A 20,153-nucleotide genomic window follows, 5' to 3' on the forward strand; every position below is an offset into this window, starting at 1 on the left:
CATCCAGCTAAGCCACGGTTTTCCACTTGTGTAGAGTCTAACCAATATGGTCACAAGATGAGGTGAGGCACTACAGGTGTTTGCAAAGGCACTTGCCTTGGTCATCAGCTGCCATAGACCATTAATGCCAAATTTCTTTGCACTGTTGTAACAGATACGTTTGTTGTATGTCCTACATTGATTACTGAGCTTATTTCACGCAGTGTTGCTTCTCTGTTAGCATTGACGACTCTACACAAAGCCTGCTGTTCCCTGTCATTAAGTGAAGTCTGTTGGCCACTACATTGTCCATAATGAGAGATAATGCATGAAATTTGCTATTCACAGCACAGTCTTGACACTGTGGATCTCAGGATATTGAATTAGCCAAACATTTTCAAAATGTAATGTCCCATGCATCTAGCTCCAACTATGATTCAGTTTTTCAGTCTGTTAATTCCCATTGTGTGGCCATAACCACTTCAGAAATCTTTTCAGATGAATTACCTGAGTACAAATGACAGCTCTACCAGTGCTCTGCCTTTTTATACCTTCTGTTTATGATACTACCCCCATCTGTATATGTGCATATTGCTATCCCATGAGTTTTGTCACCCTAGTGTATGTGAGGCAGTTAATGCTGAATTTTTGCTATGCATCCTTCACAATTATATTAGGCATCACAGCAGTCCAGACTGTCAATCTGTGTATGTGCCAGCACTGTATCTTCATTGAAAAATAATGTAAAGCATGACATAATGCTTGGATCATTCCCCAGTTGATGGTTGTGTACTGAAGGTAAATCAGCAAATGTCTGACTGTAGGTGAAAATAATTTTCTTTCAAGTCAGATATACCACTAAACCATGTTTTCTTCCTCAGTACTTCACTTTCAGATTATTTGGATTCAGATGACTCATCAATTACATCTCTTTTTGAGACATAAAGCTGCAGGTTGACACCTGCTGACATAGTCACCTTAAGACTGTTGCTTTCAGAGGCAGAGTGGAGGATTTTATCATTTACATCAACATTAAATTCTTCATCCTCATTGTTACTCCCTGCCAATATCTCCACAACTTCTTTCTCAGTAGAATAACTGATGAGAAAACATTGTGATGCCATCCTGATGATGAGTAATACGTAAAGCAAAGTCAAATTCAGAAAAATGAGATTCCAACAGACCAAGTAAGTGAAAACAGTTTGGCAGCCCGAACTTTGAAACACAGCTGAGATGGGATGGAAAATTTACTACATGCTTAAACTCATCAATGGCACATAAGTACTTCATTGGTGGTAATACTATACTCATCATTGGCACTCAGGTGCCAGCAGAGAGACCCAAGCAATCTCTTCAATATGGCTCCAGAAACTCAGAGGCCATTCAGCAGCACCCAGTAGAAGCAGAGGAACCTGATGATTTAACTTGTCAACATCCCTCTAAGTGTTAATATTCTGTTGATGTTCTGCACTATGTTCAGAAACTTTATGGGTTGAGCAGTTGCCCACAAACATTCTGCTGGTTTTATATTTCATTATACCACTAGTGTAGATAGAAGCTGTTCAAAAGTAATAAGTATATAGAAGCTGTTCAAAAGTAATAAGTATATTGTTTATTCATTTATTTTGTTTGTTTATTTATTTAATTTATTTATTTATTCACCGAAGGACCCTCTGACAATGATACAGTATTGTCAAGGTAATACAGTGCAAATCAGTAGGCCAAAACATATAACATGCACTTCGTAGGCACCCTGGAAATTAGCATACAATGTTCAAAATGAACCTTGCTTTTAGATTTAAAGAACTGAATGTTGCTTGCAATAAGTGTCAAAGCATAGAGTTGAAAGAATAGACAGACACCACTGTATTTACATTTTATTATGCATTTCGTTGATATCCTTGAGTCTTTACTCTAACAAATTATGGTCAAGCAACATTAAAAATTGTATTCCTAATAGACTACCAAAAAGTAAATTTCCTGATGTTGTTTTCCTTAAAGTAGACGTATTTAGCTGGAAAAACTGCACATGTGCAACAGTTCTATGATGTGACAATCAGATTCCAGCCAGACATATCGTGCCTGGTGCTAGTACTACAGCAGCAATGTCTGGAAATGGTGTCTCTTATTCATTGTCCTGTCATCTGCAAGGTTCGGTCAGTGATAAGGTTCCGTAATGCACAAAAAATAGCGCCCTTCAAAATTCATTGTCAGCTCTGTCAGGTCTATGGGCAAAACATCATGAACAAACTGATGGTGTGTCACTGGTGAAGGCTTCATCTGAAGGTCGTCAAAGTGTCCATGAGGAAGGAGTGTCTGTGATGAAGGGCACAGTGGGAAACCATTCCTCATTAGTGATCAACTTGTTGAGTTGGTGTGGCAGCACATTCTGGAGAAGGGTCAAGGTGATTATGGAGCTCAACATCCATTTTCCACAGATATTGTGATCCATTTTGCAGGAAGTTGTCACTAAGCACCTGCTGTTCAAAAAGTTGTGTGCCAGATGGTTGTAAGAAATTGTTAGAAAACTAAAAGCAGCACTGCCATTTCTGCAGTGGTATAATGATGACAGTTTTGAGCTCCTTGACAAGCTCATCATGGGTGATGAAATGTGGATTTCTCAGTTTGCCCCAGAAACCAAGCAGCAATCAGTGCATTTGTGTCAAAGTGGATCCCTAGTCAAAATGAAATTCAAACAGACTGTGTCAGTGCAGAAAGTGATGTGCATAGTGTTCTGGGACAGGAAGGGCATTCTGTTCATTGACTTCCTGACCAGAGGTGAAGCAATGAATGCTGACCATTACTGTGAAACAATGCAGAAACTGTGGTATGCCATTCAGAACACGAAGCATGGAATGCTTACTGCAGGAGCTGTGCAGCTCCGTGACAATGCTGGTCCTCATATGGTTCAGCACACAGCAACTGTTTTGCAGAAGTTTGGCTGATAGCTGTTTGATCATCCAGCATACAGTCCTGATCTTGCTCCCAGCTATTTCCATCTTTCTTTGCACCGCAAGAAATTCCTGTACTCTGGTCAGTGTTTTGACACTGATGATGAGCTGAATATGACTGTCAAATGCTGGTTCCAGTCACAGGTGGCAAACTTTTACAACACAGGAACGCAAAAGTTGATCCCATTATATGACAAGTGCCTAAATTGCCATACCTGTTGCTAGTAAAGTTTTTCACATAACTATGCTGTCTTTGTTTAAAACAGATATAGGGAACCTTATTCTCTGGATGTGCTTCTTAAAATGAAAATGGATGGAAGATCTGAATCTTTGACATATAGCAAATTAGAGATTTAAGCAAGTCCGTTATCTTTATCAATATATCTTCATAAAGTTTAGGTGCTAGGCAAAGACTATACTAAAACTTTATATTTAATCATACTTGTTTGGCACATTTTATGTATAAGGATTCAGGACATTACAAGAGTTGAATAAATACTCTCTTGTATGTACGTAGGCTATGTGATGGGCCTTTTCATTTTAATAATTACAGTAATGTATTTTATGCTGACAAATTTATAAACCTGCATAAGGGTTACAATTTTTTTTTTTTTTTTGTCATTTTATCTGAGAACTTCATGTCTGAGAGACAGGTGTTTCCATACCTACTATGGTTGAGCAAAACCCTTATTAGTGACACCATCAAATGTTGCTTTCCTCATGCAGATGTGAAGAATGTATCATGATAAATCCATTACAATTTTCACTGTATAATCATTCAATTATGGAATAAAAGTGTTTATTTCCAAATAAATCAACAGCCTACACAGGAAAATGACTTCATTCCTGAAGATGAATAAATGTACAACAGAGTAAACTAACACCCGTGCTTTCTGGCTCTCTCCCCCCCCCCCCCTCCTCCTCCTCCTCTCTCTCTCTCTCTCTCTCTCTCTCTATCTAACTATCTATCTCTCTTTCTCACTGTACCAAATTCTTCCAAATCTATTTTCTGGTTATGGTACTATATTTTTACTGACATCTTGGGTTGTCGGGTGTTCTGCCGGATATCAGCATCGTACTTGCACGATATTTCGGTCACATAGCTCGTAACCTTCATAAGGTGCGACCTGAGACTGCTCCTCGAGTGGACCTGGTCCAGTATTTATGCCTATGGCCTTCCCCCTCCACCAACGGCTGCAGGCGCTTCCTCTGTGGTCCACGCCCATTCCCTGCGACCTGCTGGAGCGTTGCTGCTCCCTTTTCTATCCACTGCGGTTCTAGGTGTTCCCTCTGCGGTCCGGGCCCACCAAACCCGCTCCTGGGGGTTTCATCTGCGGTCTGGGGTACCAAGCGTTCCCCCTGCGGTCCGCGCCCACTCACCGCGACCTGTTGGAGCGTTGCCCCTCCGTTTTTCGTCCGCTGCGGCTCTGGATGTTCCCTCTGCGCTCCGCGTCCACCAGTCCCACTTCTGGGTGTTCCATCTTCGGTCTGGTGCGCCTGGCAGTCCGTCAGGGGCTCGTTTTCCATCTCCATGTCTCTGGTTCTGTTTGTGTAGTGTTGCAGCTGGCTCCGTTGCTCCTTTAACAATTCCAGAGCGGGATCCCAGGCTCTGCTTAGCTGGTACCCTGTGTCACGGTTCATAAGATCGTCAGCCATTTTAATTTCTATTGATTCTCTTATAACACTGCCCCAAAATCTGGGTGTTTGTGCTAGAATCTTGGTATCCTCATACTTCATGGTATGATCTAGTTCTAGATAGTGTTCAGCAATGGCTGACTTAGTCACCTGTCTTAATCTAGTGTGCCTCTGATGTTCCTTGCACCTGATCTCCACAGTTCTTGTCGTCTGGCCAATGTAGGACATGCCACATTGACAAGGTATATTGTAAATCCCTAGTTTTTGTAACCCCAGGTCGTCTTTGACACACCCCAGCAGTCCCCCGATCTTGTTGGATGGACAGAAAACACACTTGATATTGTGTTTACGGAGGATCTTACTGATTCTGGCAGAAATAGAACCAACATAGGGCAGATATGCCACCTTCTTTGCTTCATCTTGGTCTTCTTCAGGAACCTGTGGTATAGTGGCTGGTTGGAGTGCCCTCTCAATTTGTCTGTCCGTGTATCCATTCTTGGAGAAAACTGTTTTGAGACGTTCTATCTCTATGGGTAGATTATCTTGGTCTGACAGGGCACGTGCTCTGTGGACCAAAGTCTTCAGAACCCCATTCTTCTGTACAGGGTGGTGACAGCTGCTGGCCTGCAGATATAAATCAGTGTGTGTTGGTTTTCGGTACACACTGTGGCCAATTGATCCATCTGCTTTCCTCTGGACTAGTACATCCATAAATGGCAGCTGGCCATTCTTCTCCAGTTCCATGGTGAACTTGATATTAGGGTGGCATGAGTTAAGGTGTTCAAGAAACTCATTGAGCCTGTCCATCCCATGTGGCCAGATCACGAAGGTGTCATCCACCTACCGAAATAAGCATGTGGGTTTAAATGTGGCTGTCTCCAATGCCCTCTCCTCAAAACTCTCCATAAACATGTTGGCAACCACAGGGGACAGTGGGCTGCCCATAGCTACACCTTCAGTTTGCCCGTAATATTGGTTTCTGCACAGGAAATACATGGATGTTAGCGTATGACTGAACAGGTCCACCAGAGCACCGTCAAATTTCTCTGCAATCAGTTCTAGTGAGCCCTCCAGTGGGACCCTGGTGAACAGCGATACTACATCAAAACTAACCATGATGTCTGAATCTGTGATGTGCAGTTGCTTGAGGCGTTGCAGGAAAATCTTCTGAGTTGCGGATGTGGTGAATACATTTCCCCACATATGGAGACAGGAGACCTTCCAAGTACTTGGCTGTTGTGTACGTAGGTGCCCCAATATTACTGACAACTGGACGTAGGGGCACGCCCTCCTTGTGTATTTTAGGCAGACCATACAGTCTAGGTGGCACTGGCGCTTTTTCCCGTCGTTGTCTGATGATCTTATCAGGCATCCCTATTTCCTTCAAGAGAGCACTAGTCTTCTTGGCCACCTTGTCCGTGGGGTCACACTCCAGAATTCTGTATGCAGGGTCCTCCCTCACCAAGGCCAGGCCGCCGAAATCGGACATCACAACCGAGGAGAGGCTTGCACTCAAGAAACTCCGGGAAGACAACAGCATTGTGGTACTGCCAGGAGACAAAGGGAACTCCACTGTCATCTTGCAGCGGGTGGATTATGATGAGAAAGTACGCCAACTTCTGGAGGACCCTGCATAGAGAATTCTGGAGTGTTAAGTCGCAATCTATCCTATTTCATTGTTATTATTCCATCCCCAATTTCTTATTGTTTGAGTTTGTCTAGTGGTTTCACTACTATATAGACTGACATACATAGTTTGCAAACCACAATGAAGTGCAGGCAGTGGGTACTTAGCATGGTTTCACATGGTTTCCAATCATGTGTGGAAGGGATTAAGAATAGCTGTTGAAATGCTTTTTTGTTCTGTGTGATTTGTCTAAATTTGTCTTCACTTTCTTTATGGAACTATTATATAGGGGGCTGAAGAATATCTCTAGATTATTATCTTATATTGGTTCTTGCATATTTGTTAAGTACATTTTCTAGGGATAATTTGCATAGGTCTTGAATATTCTAAAATTTTGGTTCTTCAACATATCCAAGATGCTTTCCTGTGACTCAAGCAAACATGTGAATATTTTCACTGCCCTTCTTAGGTTACATTCAATATACCCTATTTGATATGGATTCCACACACTTGAATAACAAATTAATATTGGGTTTTCTCAGTACCCTGCAAATGAACAAAAATCTGCAACTTCCCTTACCTACCATTGACCTTATGCAGTCATTACACTCCATATCTATACAAATTGATATACCCAGGTATTTGTATGAGTAAACTGATTTTAATGGGGAATCTTTAATATTGTAGTCATAGGCTACTTTTTCATTTTGAGAATTGCGTCTTTTTCTATTTCTATACATTTAAAGCAAGTGACCAATCTTTGCACCATTTTGAAATTATATCCTGATCTGATTCATATTTGTGTAGCTTTTTTTCAGACAGGACATCATTTTAGGCAACTGAATCATTGGCAACAAGTCTTGAATAACTGTTAATATTGTCTGTCAGTTCAATAATGTAACATGAACGTCAATGGTCTGGGGAACACCACGATAAAATGTTACATCATCTCTATCAAGATACCCTCAAGCAAGTCAAAAATATGGTTTGACAACTGATGTAATAATACTTTTGTTAATAATTATTTCTAATGTTTTTTTGGAAGTCAATAAATACTGCATCCACATTATTTCTTTGATCGATGGAATATAACGAGAAGGAAATGACTCAGATTCTCATACATACATCTTAATTGCAGATTAGCAAGACATGTAGCATCCTGATCGGTCTGAGTGGGAGCACACTTCCACACTATTAAATAAATCTACCACGTATGTCATTCATTGCATAACTTATTCCTACAACTCTTTGTTATGCTGTTTGTCAAATATTTCAGTGTGTGAAGTGCTTCTTATTAGTATGACACCGTAATTAAACATTTGTGTTACTTATGTATAAAAACTGGCTTTACCTGCATTTAGGTATGTCAGTTTGTATCTATAGTAGCAATGATTTTCCATTATTGGTGTTCCTAATAAATAAATGTATATAAACAGGGCAAATACATATAATACTAAAAAAATGTGTACAAACAGTATTATTCTAAATTCACATGAAAGTCCTGGTCTAAAGTTAGCAGTATATCCAGTATACTCACTCCATAGATATTCACATTCTATGATCAGCGCCCAGAACTATTTTTAACTGGGTGCAACACTTTTTTAATTTTAATTTTTATTTATTTTGCCTTCTAATGCAGTTGTAAAATAATTCTCCTCATGTCTGCTTAATATGTAACCTATTTTGATACATGTAGCCTCACAAAAAGGAAGCTGTGCAATAGCTGATTTACCTTGCAATTGTCAGATGTGCTTGTATTTACACAGAGTGCTAAATTAGGGTCATAATTCTTATCTCCATTCATTTTGAACAAATGCTTCTTGTTTTCTTGTTTCTCAGAATGAAAGTTGTTCTTGTCAGAAACAATTTTAACCCTGTCCACGAACATATTTGAAACATATCTCTGCTGGATTGCAAGGCAGACTTTATGCTGAGGCATAGATCAGTGTGTGTTTGCTTGTAACATACAGAGTTGCCAAGCTATCCATGAAGTTTGCATTCTATTAAAACATTTAAAAATTCCAACTTTCTTTCTGTTTGCATCTTGATAGTGGACTGATTATTATTCCATTTGCTTTCAAATGATCAAAAATCCACTGAACTGTTGGGAGAGTCCATGGCCATTTAGTTAGTTATTTCATAAAAATTTTCCCTCATACAAGGAGTAGGTGATTATAAAAGTGTGGAGAAACAATTTTATACCCTCAGCATGAAAATGTTCTCCAATGGATTCAACATATCTTTGATAAGAGGCTTTAATAAAAAGTGGTCACTGAGTACAGTCTCATGAATAAACATAGCATTATGTTTCATGGATAAAAAATCTTGTTCCGTTGTGTCATCAAAGACGCCATAGAGATGAGACTGTGCAGCAAAATCTGTGACTAGTATGACATCAGTAATCTTAGTGGTCCAAGGAAGGAGGATATGAGTGTTGAGTGTCTACCATGAAATTTGCCAGGTATTTTACATTACAATGGGAACCACTAACATAGCTGGTGCTGACATGATCTCTGTCAGTGTGACATTGTGCTGATATAGGTTCAACAATCAAAAGTTGATCAAAGGCCATCACAAAAGAAAATATGGTAGTGAGGAGTTCCTAATGAAGACATTAGAGTTTTTATGAACAGTTTACTGTGTATACCACATTTTGTATCATGATGAGCAGCTCTAACCGCCTTCATACTTATAATATGGAATGGAGGAGTCCAGGCAATGCATATCAACTGATGCCAGTGATAGCTACCATTCACTTCACATTTTATACATGAAGATGACATAATTCAGACAAAACCAGGCATTAAAATAAAAAGAATTTGATGTAAACTGTCTGTTGTTCATATAACAGTAACAATATCACTGTTTTATCCTAGTGCTGCAGTGCTGTCATTCTGTACATTACAGGTTATCACTGTACACTGATGTTCATACTTTAATTTGGTGCAGTAAAAATAGCAAGATTATTTTATACTCATGCAATGTTGTTTTTAACATATGCTGATCTTCTGTCTCATCTTCTGCAGTGTTTCCATCAACAAGGTATTTGCTAGTCCTATCATATTGTTTCATTGTGGATTGTTGGTGATAATATCTTTTTCTCAAAGTTTTCTGTAATATTCAAGAAAGGGTCTGTTACTAGGTTAACATACACAAATTTCTTCCATCATCCAATTGTTTTTTTTCTATAATTCTTCCTTAAAGAATGGTTCAACATGTCCTAACATGTACACTGTTTGATTCTTTCTTCTTGGGATCATTTATATCTTGTGGATCTTTGTTGTCCTTGGTGTTTTTTACCATAATTTCTGTTTAACCTTGGCCTAGATACAAGGTACTCTTTTAGAAGGATACTTCTGATGGGTATCAATGTTTTCACTACTCTGTGTATGGCTTCTGTCATTTTTTTGTGATTTCGGCCAGTGATGGATGTTACAGTCACTGAAACATGAATTATGAATGGTATTATGAACATTGTTTCCAGTTCTGCTGTGAAACCTCCACACTTTAAACAGTCTACAAATCCTGTATTTCCTAGAATCATTTTGGAATATTCTCATTTACTGTAGACAGAGTCATCCTTTGAAATTAATTTGCTAACTGCCAATACCTTGACATCAGCTGTCACTATTGTGTGGTAGATCTACGCCTACGCCTAATAGAGCTCATGTTATGGAATTCACTGTTAGAAAATGAATTTGAAAGTATTTTGTACATCTGTGGATTATCTACAGCAGGGGAGCTCAACCTTTTTAGGCTTGAAATCTACTACTCAAAATTTAGTCCATTTAAAGATCCATTGACTGAAAAGCTCATAGAGATTCAAGCACAAATAAGCACTGCAGCCATTTCTAATATATTGAGAGGTAATATTCTCTTCATTAAAAGTTATAGGTCTACTACTCAATTTCACACATGCGAAAAATCAGAATATACAGAATATGCACCATAATAAAGTATAGGGACATACTTGTTTTGCATATCTTTGGCAAGTTTATTTTAATCTGGGGAATAATTGGCAAGCCAACCTCATCCAGTCTGAAAGATGAAGATCAGTAAATTTATTTCTTCACTTACATTTCACTCTGTTCATTGTTGAAAACAGTGCCTCACATAGATAAGTTGATCCAAAAAATGGTAAAACATATGATGCCATGTGTGAAATGTTAGGGTAGATTTTCCCACTCACTGACTTCCAAAAGTTATCCTCATTGTGTTATGACTTTAAAGAAATGTCAATTTGAAATCAAATTATTTCCCCATCAGGTTCAGTGTCACTCAAATAAGAAAGAGTACTCATTTTACTTAATGAATCTTCCACATCCACTAAAAATAGGATGAGCTGTGAAAGCTGGACCATGTTCTATTTCCTTGAAATCTGAAAATTGACTTTAAAATTCTGTCTTCAGTTCCCACACATTGGCCATATACTGCTTTGCAGGTTCTGGATCCTAAGATGTTTGTTGGTCTGACAGTTTGACAGTATTTCAGGAAAGTGTTCCACATTCAATTTCTGTAACTGATCTGTCCAAAGATTAAGGTTTTGCATGAAACACTTTACAAAAGATGTAATACTTATGATGGTTAGGTTTTTACCTTGAAGTTCTGTGTTTAAATCGTTTAGTTTAACTGTCATATAGCTAAAAATGTTGGATTCACCAGTCAGCTCAAATCATACAGTTGTGAGTAATCTTACTCTCTTTCAGACAAAAATGATTTTATTGCTTGCAGAAGTTCTTTAAACATGTTTAGAACCATACCTCTACGCAGCCATCAAACAGTGTGCAATAACAGGTTTCCATATGGGCTATCCGTTTCAACTAATAGCACTCTAAACTTGTTTGTAAAGACCGTGAGAGAGCTGAATTCACAATTTTTGTGACAGTACTCTTATCATTTACAATTTTTAAAATATGTCCACAAAGCACTTGCACACATATGGTACAGTGATACTTAAAGAAAAACAAGAAAGACTTATTGTTCACATACAAGTTAATAAAAGAAAGATGGGGAAGATTCATCATTTGCACACAAGGTAACAATTCCTTTGTGTTTGACCACCACCCTAGGCACTCCATCAGTTTTAATAGGTGCAAGTATCTGAACTGGCAAATCATCTTCAGAAATGAAAGACTTAAATGCATTGTAAAAATGTTCTCCTCCTGCAGTGTCTTTCTGGGTAAAAATTGTAAACAAATCTTCTTTTACACTGAAATCTGAAAATATCAATTTTACAAAACTCATAACTTGAGATGAATCAAGTCCATCTACTCACTCATCTAGCTGCAATGAGAAACACAAGCAGAACACAAAACTGTTATCAGTTGACCTTTTATATTTTCTACCATTAATTCCACTTTTCTTCTTGTACTAGCTCTTGACTGAGGCATGTCTCTGATGGAAGATGTTATCTCTGACATTTTATATTTGGAAAACAAGACCTCACTTGTTGTCAGAAAGCACTCCATAACAACAATTCCATGGTCAAATGGTTTTGCATGTTTCATCAGTAACTGTGATACATGAAATGATTCTGTGTTTGATGAAAGACATTTTTATATCAAGTTTACAAAAAATGACTGCTGTATTTGTAATTTACTTTTAAGGTTAGAAAGTTTCTCATTTTCAACTCACTGTCAACAGCTGCTTGCATTTTGAAGTCTTTGTCAATAGGGTTCAATATTTCCACTTTTAGTTATAGCTGAAGTAGGATTATCCATCAAACATGGAACACTATCTTTGTGCAATGTAACAAAAAACTGTTCATACTGATCCCCATGGAAGTGCTATGTGTTCCTATGTTTAGCTGCACTCATTTTATATGAACCAGTTACTATGTGAGAACTATAACTTGACACATGGACTCCCTAGTCTCATCAGTGGTCAGGAAGAATCACACCATTTAGATATGTTTATTGCCAACTGTACATCCTACAATTTGAAGATGTTGAGTTCTGTTGTCATTGTGGTGTGTATTGTCATGCTATTTTGATCACAGTTACTTTGAAAATGAGTGATGGGATGCTTATTTGACATGACAGTACAAATAGCAATCTCAGTTTTCAGATTACACAAAGTATTTAACATACCGTGCACATTGTTGTTTTGTTGAATCTCACAAACAGAGGTTTGTGTTGCCCATTGGAGGTGAAGCTTGACCCCCACCCCTCCCTCCCCTTCACCTCACAAAGCACTTTATGCACTCCATACCACAGCAACTCCTGCTCACAACATGCCAAGTTACAGTTTACAAGTAGTAATCTCACCATGCAGAAGAAAAGGCTGTTGCTTGGCATGAGCATTAAAGGCAGGTACAAGCAGACAGACACAAAAGAAACAGAGACAGCAGTGTCAGATTTACAACATCCAAATACCATGTGGTACACTCATTGTCATCAAACTGTTATCTTACAAAAGACAGCTCATTTAAACATATTTTTGACATAGATTTTGAAAGAACAACTCATCACAATTCCCTGGTCAATCATGATCACTGGGTTGAGCACCCCTGATCTTTAGGGTCTGTTCTTTCGGACACATGTATAAAATGGTGTCATGTTGGTCTCTTCTAGTTACCTACAATAATCATCAGGCAAGTATGACATAACTAGTATTTAGCATTTGCATTGATAGCACAAACATGAGGCTTAGTCACATTTTGCTAACTAAATCCATGTGCATAGTTAAACATTCACTAACTTCATTATTAGATTAAAAAGTTCAGTGGGGTACAAGACTAACTTTCAATCATCTGTCTCACATAAACTACACATTCCAAAAAATAATGTGCTATTATTATCACTACAGTGACAGCATTAAATCTTCCTGTTGCTCCCATAAGATGAGATCCTTTGGTGATGTTCTGAGCAGTTATTCGCACACAAGGAACTTTTCCTACTAAGTATACAGTTGTTTGAAACACCATGCATTATGGTTCAAATACAGTTCATCACTGAAATAGCTGAGTATTTATAATTGATATGCAGAAAGAGATTTGTTTTATTTCAAGAATTTCCATTGTTAAAGATTATGCAGATCCATTAGCATTTCCCGTTACTGAAATAATGAAACTAATGTCTTTATTTTAAAGACATAATTTACTAGAAAAAATGTCTGGAATTCAGTGAAATAGCTTAACACACGCTGAAAAATATATATGACTGGCAACATATAAAATTTTGAGAGGATCTCAAAAGCAACAAATCACCAAGAAAAGTGACTGAATTTTGAAATAAAAGCTCATCTTTTAGGGGAGTTATTTTCAAGTCTGATTCCATTCAAGATTTTCTTGAATAATTCCTGATGGATTGTAATGGTTAATATAACTGTACATCCTTTTTCAGCTGATCTTGTGCTCAGTGCAAATAACAGGATGTAAAATGAAATCAAAATTAAAAGAAAGGCTGTATTTAACACTGTGTTTATAATGTTAAATTGTTACTGTGTTAAGGTCAGCGATTTCTAACATAAGCTGGGCATAACTATTTGGATATTTTATACATATTTAAATCTTTATTGAGGCAATCTAGTACATTTTATGATTAGAGCACACTGTAGCTGCTTTTAGAAAGCACTTTTACCAGCTGATAATTTATTTGTCCCCTTCCTTACTGATCACTGCTGTTTATGCCAATTTTTTATTGAATAGCTTTCATCTCAGTATGCCATAGAACTAATAGTGCTATAGCATAAGTGCAGCAAATGTTTATGAAATTTATCTGATTTCTGACTTTGGTGTGCAGCAGCCATTTATGTAAAACTGTCTTGTGGATATGAAGTATGGTGTATTATAGCTTCTACCAGCATAGATTACAGCTCTTAATAGTGTAGTGGACATAGTTATGGCACAATAAATTTGCTATATGAAGCTAAGGCTGCTTCACTTTTAAAGTTTGGAGTTAACTATTTCTAAATAGTATTATCAACTGTTAGTTATGTTCACCACTTCAGAACTTCATTATTACATGCCACGGATGTATGACAATATATGTGTAACAACTGAACTTTTCTGCATGGAGTTAAGTCTTAAACAAAGAATAATACATAGGGTTTATTCTTCTTAAGGATGTTATAGCAGAATAAGTCCTGTTAAATAATGGTAACAGATACATACCTTGTATAGAGCTACATATTTTTGACTGATTCTTCTAATTACACACGAGACCATTCATAGAACAAAATTGTTATCCCGAGACTTTTTACATAGCAGTCCATTAACAACTGACCTCAGAAAAATTCTACTATATTCATTCTTTTGTTATTCTTCAACTCTTATAATAATGTTTCATTCTGCAGAAAGAAAGTGCATTCTGTAATAATTGAATATACTGTCACAACTATAACAAGCACTATGTGACCATGATACATCTATTTACACAGTTCCAAAACTGTTTGCTTTTATGTCACTCATAATGGAAGTTGAATTATGAAGTCACAAAATAAGATTTTTGTTTCCGTCATTTCTTATGCTTATCTGAATGACATTAATTCTCAAACAGCCTTAAAAGTAATTTCATTTATATTTATTTATTATTATTTCATTTATATATATAATTTCATTTATATATATCTGCTCTTACCACACACACTGTACAGTAGTGACCTAGATGTCATAGGTAGTATTGTGGGATAAGCAGATAATAAGCATTCAGAATAGTCCTGAATGTCAATATGCGTGAGGAAAAAGAACTTATGAGGTATAGATGCCACTCCATAAAGTCCATAACATATGGTGAATTTGTAGGCATTCAAAATGATTAAGCATCTTTATGTGTTTTTGGAACCATTCCAGTGGCCATTTATATATGCTGAATAACTTATTGTTTTAGAAAATATTTTAACCATGTGGGGGATAGTGAAATATAGTGTAAGCACAAAGCCCCAAAGGAGATCATGGCACTTCATTCCAATAGGTTCTTTTACTTTTTTGTTGCTAACCATGCAACTGATAATTTTGTAGCGTGATGAAATTAATTTCCGCTGATGAACCAACAGGAGACAGTGAAAACAATATGCCTTCTGGAATAATCCCATCAATATAGTTGTGTGAAAGTGCAGTTAATGTTCACTTTATATACAATTTTGAGTTGACCGCAGATTTAAATCAGTTATATCTGCACAATCTATTGTTTCCTTATACTGATACGATTCAACATATATTGTGACTACTGCACCCTCTATGCCTTGACAACTTGTTCAGCAGCAAAGATGCCTAACCCTTCATTTTTTCCTCTAAACTTAATCACTAGTAACTTACTGCTTGACTTACTTAATTGCTATGTCATATGGTGTCACACAGTGATTACACACAAATATCATGTGCACACAGAGTGAAGCATAAATATTTGTCAGATAGTCAAATTTCAGTTGTCATAAAGAGTATGTATCACTTAAAGTTCACTACAAATACAAATGTATTTTTATTTTATTTCCAAAAATCTGTAAATATATTATTTATAAAAGATTGATACTGACATGCCACACTCTGTTTTAAGTAGAGGAGACTTTACATAATGTTACTTCATTATTCTGCCCTATCATTATTTGCAGTGTTGTGCTAATTTATATGACTAATATTTGTAAATTTGGGATTTTTGGGTTAAGGCTGCTCTAAAAATAATTAATTTGCTGTTTTGTATCCATTTATTTCAAAAATAGTCTAGTTTTTTATCTTTAACCAGTACCATTTCGGCTTAATTTACAAATTTCAGTCTCTATATCACTGCTTGGTGAGAAGATGTTTACTAATTTGCTCACATACTTCATTCATCTGTCACTAAATGCATATATTCTCTTATCCTAGGTTAAGCCCTGACATTCACACTTATAATGTTAGGTATGTTAACCAATGTTTTTAAGCATAAGATATTGCTCTTGTCCTGAGAAAAACTAGACAGTTTGTGCTAATAGTGTAGTGCCTCTTGGTATTAAGTGTTTTATGTATTCATGAAATGCATGTCTTACAAAGAGGAATGTGTATTTATGCAAATTGCTTCAGAGATTTATGTGTCTATGTAAATTCTATACTGTATACTACCAAAGTTTTGTTAGTTTTGGGGGCAGACTGAACTCCAATATGGACTGTACTTTCATGTTGATTATATGCAGAGCTGTATTCAGATGAATACTACTGAAATGAAACAGTATTTCTAAAAAGAAGTGTTTGCATGGCATGTTTGTGATAATACATTTTATGTTGAATCGATTTGAGAACATTCTCTCTCTCTCTCTCTCTCTCTCTCTCTCTCTCTCTCTGTCTGTGTGTGTGTGTGTGTGTGTGTGTGTGTGTGTGTGTGTGTGTGTGTGTACTCTAGCACTTGCACATGTGTATACTCACCTCCAGCTTTGTGCATTCACTCTAACTGTTGTTATACATGAATTTACAGGAGTAAACAGAGAATTTTTATTTTTTTTGGATGTCTGCTTCACTATGTCACCTGAATACCTGAAGAGACTTGCGCCGAATGAGTCTAGTGACACAGTTCTAGAACTTAGCTGGTTTAAGTACTTGTTATAGAAGAAGTTTATCTAACAAGGTTTTGAATGTCTTTGGCTGGAGAAGTGTTGGGCACAGTTATAGGACAATGAGATGGTATACTGGTGTCATCAATTAAGTATAAGATTTTTTCTGTTTTGAAACATGTTAAATTGTAGGGGGTTGTTAAGCTCATCACTAAAGTTGGTGTTGTTTGCGGAGAACAGAATTTGAGCTGTGATTGGGACTGCACTCACCCATTCTACCATTTCCATAATAATTAATAATACAGAAAAACTCATACAGACACAGTTTAAGTATGCACATGACATTGATATTTATAGAAATGAAGAACCCTATATCATAATGTATTGTGTAACATGCACAGTCAAGAAAATAAATTATAATATTCAAGTTTGTACCGTTATAGTTTTTGGTTTGAATCAAATGACTGGAGTAGGTAGTGTGTGAGCTGTTTTATTTAAATTGATCACCTTCCACTTTAAAATGTTCTTTAGACCCTTTTACTAGACTACAGAATTTTTTGTTATACGAGACAGAAATGAATACTAATTGAATATCATTTCATTAGGTAGATAGTTATGCACAAATCTAATTGCATGAACAGAAAAAAATTGTTATATTTGCAAGCTTATACATGTTACTAGGGTGTGTTAGAGTAATTATACTGTTCACCATTGGCAAGTTAATTTATCTCATATAATCTGAAAACTATCATTACTTCCATAAATACAACATAAAAGTAATAAATATGTGCACCCTCCAATGAGAATAGTTAAAGAAACACACATACACACACATGACTGCACACACACACACATGACTGCACACACACAGACACACACACACACACACACGCACACACACACACACACACACACACACACACACACACACATCCCCCCTCCCCTCCCCCCCCCCCCCACACACACACACAGAGAGAGAGAGAGAGAGAGAGATTGGGGGGGGGGGGGGAGAGGGAGAGAGATGGAGAAACATCAGAAACAAAAGCATTCAGATTAAGCTTCTCAGTCTTCTCATCCTGACAATGGGCGTTTATGGATACCCATCAGTTTTGAATTACATGAGTAGTCTTTGTAAAATTTATTATGAGAACCCTGAAATGATAGTTTTTTATAATAATTAAGTCCAGATCACAACAATTTTACAGAAATTATAATGAGACAGTCTTCAAATTGTCCTTGAGAGAAACCATGTTATTTTACCTATAATTATTACAATCATTACTGTTATTAGGTAGACAAAAAATTCAAAAGTGAGATAAGAATATTGACAATGAATTTAGAAATACAGAAGTAATGTGACATCATATGCTGCAGACAACAATAGTTAAATCTGCATTAGGGCCCCTGTGAGCACTCAGGTGTGCTGCAACACAACATGGCTATGGGTTCCACTAATGTATGAAGTAGTGCTTGAGGGAACTGACACCAAGAATCCTGATGGGCTGTCCATAAATCCGTAAGTGTATGAGGGGGTGGAGTTCTCTTCTGAACAGCATGTTGCAAGGCATCTCAGATATGCTGAATAATATTCATGTCTGAGGAGTTTGGTGACCAGCAGAAGTATTTAAACCCATAAGAGTGTTCCTGGAGCCACTCTGTGACAATTCTGAACATATGGGGTGTCACACTGTCCTGCTGGAATTGACCAGGTCTGTCAGAATGCACAATGGACATGAATGGATGCAGGTGATCAGACAGGATGCTTATATATGTGTCACCCCACATGAACCATGGACCTTGCTGTAGGTGGGGAGGCTTGCGTGCCTCAGCAATACAGATGGCCATACTGTAGGTGCAACCACAACGGAGGGGTATCAGTTGAGAGGCCAGACAAACGTGTGGTTCCTGAAGAGGGGCAGCAGCCTTTTCAGTAGTTGCAGGGGCAACAGTCTGGATGATTGACTGATCTGGCCTTGTAACCCTAATCAAAATGGCCGTGCTGTGCTGGTACTGCAAACGGCTGAAAGCAAGGGGAAACTACAGCCGTAATTTTTCCCGAGGACATGCAGCTTTACTGTATGGTTAAATGATGATGGTGTCCTCTTGGGTAAAATATTCCGGAGTTAAAATAGTCCCCCATTCGGATCTCCGGGCGGGGACTACTCAAGAGGACGTCGTTATCAGGAGATAGAAAACTGGGATTCTGCGGATCGAAGCGTGGAATGTCAGATCCCTTAATCGGGCAGGTAGGTTAGAAAACTTAAAAAGGGAAATGGGTAGGTTAAAGTTAGATATAGTGGGAATTAGTGAAGTTCGGTGGCAGGAGGAACAAGACTTTTGGTCAGGTGAATACAGGGTTATAAATACAAAATCAAATAGGGGTAATGCAGCAATAGGTTTAGTAATGAATAAAAAAATAGGAGTGCGGGTAAGCTACTACAAACAGCATAGTGAACACATTATTGTGGCCAAGATAGACACGAAGCCCACACCTACTACAATAGTACAAGTTTATATGCCAACTAGCTCTGCAGATGATGAAGAAATTGATGAAATGCATGATGAGATAAAAGAAATTATTCAGGTAGTGAAGGGAGACGAAAATTTGATAGTCATGGGTGACTGGAATTCGAGAGTAGGAAAAGGGAGAGAAGGAAACGTAGTAGGTGAATATGGATTGGGGGAAAGAAATGAAAGAGGAAGCCGTCTGGTAGAATTTTGCACAGAGCATAACTTAATCATAGCTAACACTTGGTTCAAGAATCATAAATGTAGGTTGTATACATGGAAGCATCCTGGAAATACTAGAAAGTATCAAATAGATTATATAATGGTAAGACAGAGATTTAGGAATGAGGCATTAAATTATAAGACATTTCCAGGGGCAGATGTGGACTCTGACCACAATCTATTGGTTATGAGCTGTAGATTAAAACTGAAGAAACTGCAAAAAGGTGGGAATTTAAGGAGATGGGATCTGGACAAAGTGATTAAACCAGAGATTGTACAGAGTTTCAGGGAGAGCATAAGGGAACAACTGTCACAAAAGGGCGAAAGAAATACAGTAGAAGAAGAATGGGTAGCTCTGAGGGATGAAGTAGTGAAGGTAGCAGATGATCAAGTAAGTAAAAAGATGAGGGCTAGTAGAAATCTTTGGGTAACAGAAGAAATATTGAATTTAATTGATGAAAGGAGAAAATATAAAAATGCAGTAAATGAAGCAAGCAAAAAGGAATACAAACATCTCAAAAATGAGATTGACAGGAAGTGCAAAATGGCTAAGCAGGGATGGCTAGAGGACAAATGTAAGGATGTAGAGGCTTGTCTCACTAGGAGTAAGATAGATACTGCCTACAGGAAAATTAAAGAGACCTTTGGAGAAAAGAGAACCACTTGTATGAATATCAAGAACTCAGATGAAGACGAAATGGGAGATACAATACTGCGTGCAGAGTTTGACAGAGCACTGAAAGACCTGAATCGAAACAAGGCCCCGGGAG

The 20,153-nt window shown here is 37.5% G+C and overlaps 1 protein-coding gene across 1 annotated transcript in view; it reads left to right on the plus strand.

The window, feature by feature from the left end:
- The window catches only part of LOC124555630 (calcium-dependent secretion activator-like), a 1,496,314-nt gene that overhangs the window by 1,041,739 nt on the left and 434,422 nt on the right, over positions 1–20,153 (plus strand). Inside the window, exon 20 of the mRNA XM_047129606.1 lies at positions 15,995–16,027. Coding sequence (XP_046985562.1) covers positions 15,995–16,027 — 33 coding nt within the window. The remainder of the gene's footprint in view (positions 1–15,994; positions 16,028–20,153) is intronic.

This window comes from Schistocerca americana, chromosome X (assembly GCF_021461395.2).
Source record: "Schistocerca americana isolate TAMUIC-IGC-003095 chromosome X, iqSchAmer2.1, whole genome shotgun sequence".
Lineage (NCBI taxonomy): Eukaryota > Metazoa > Arthropoda > Insecta > Orthoptera > Acrididae > Schistocerca > Schistocerca americana.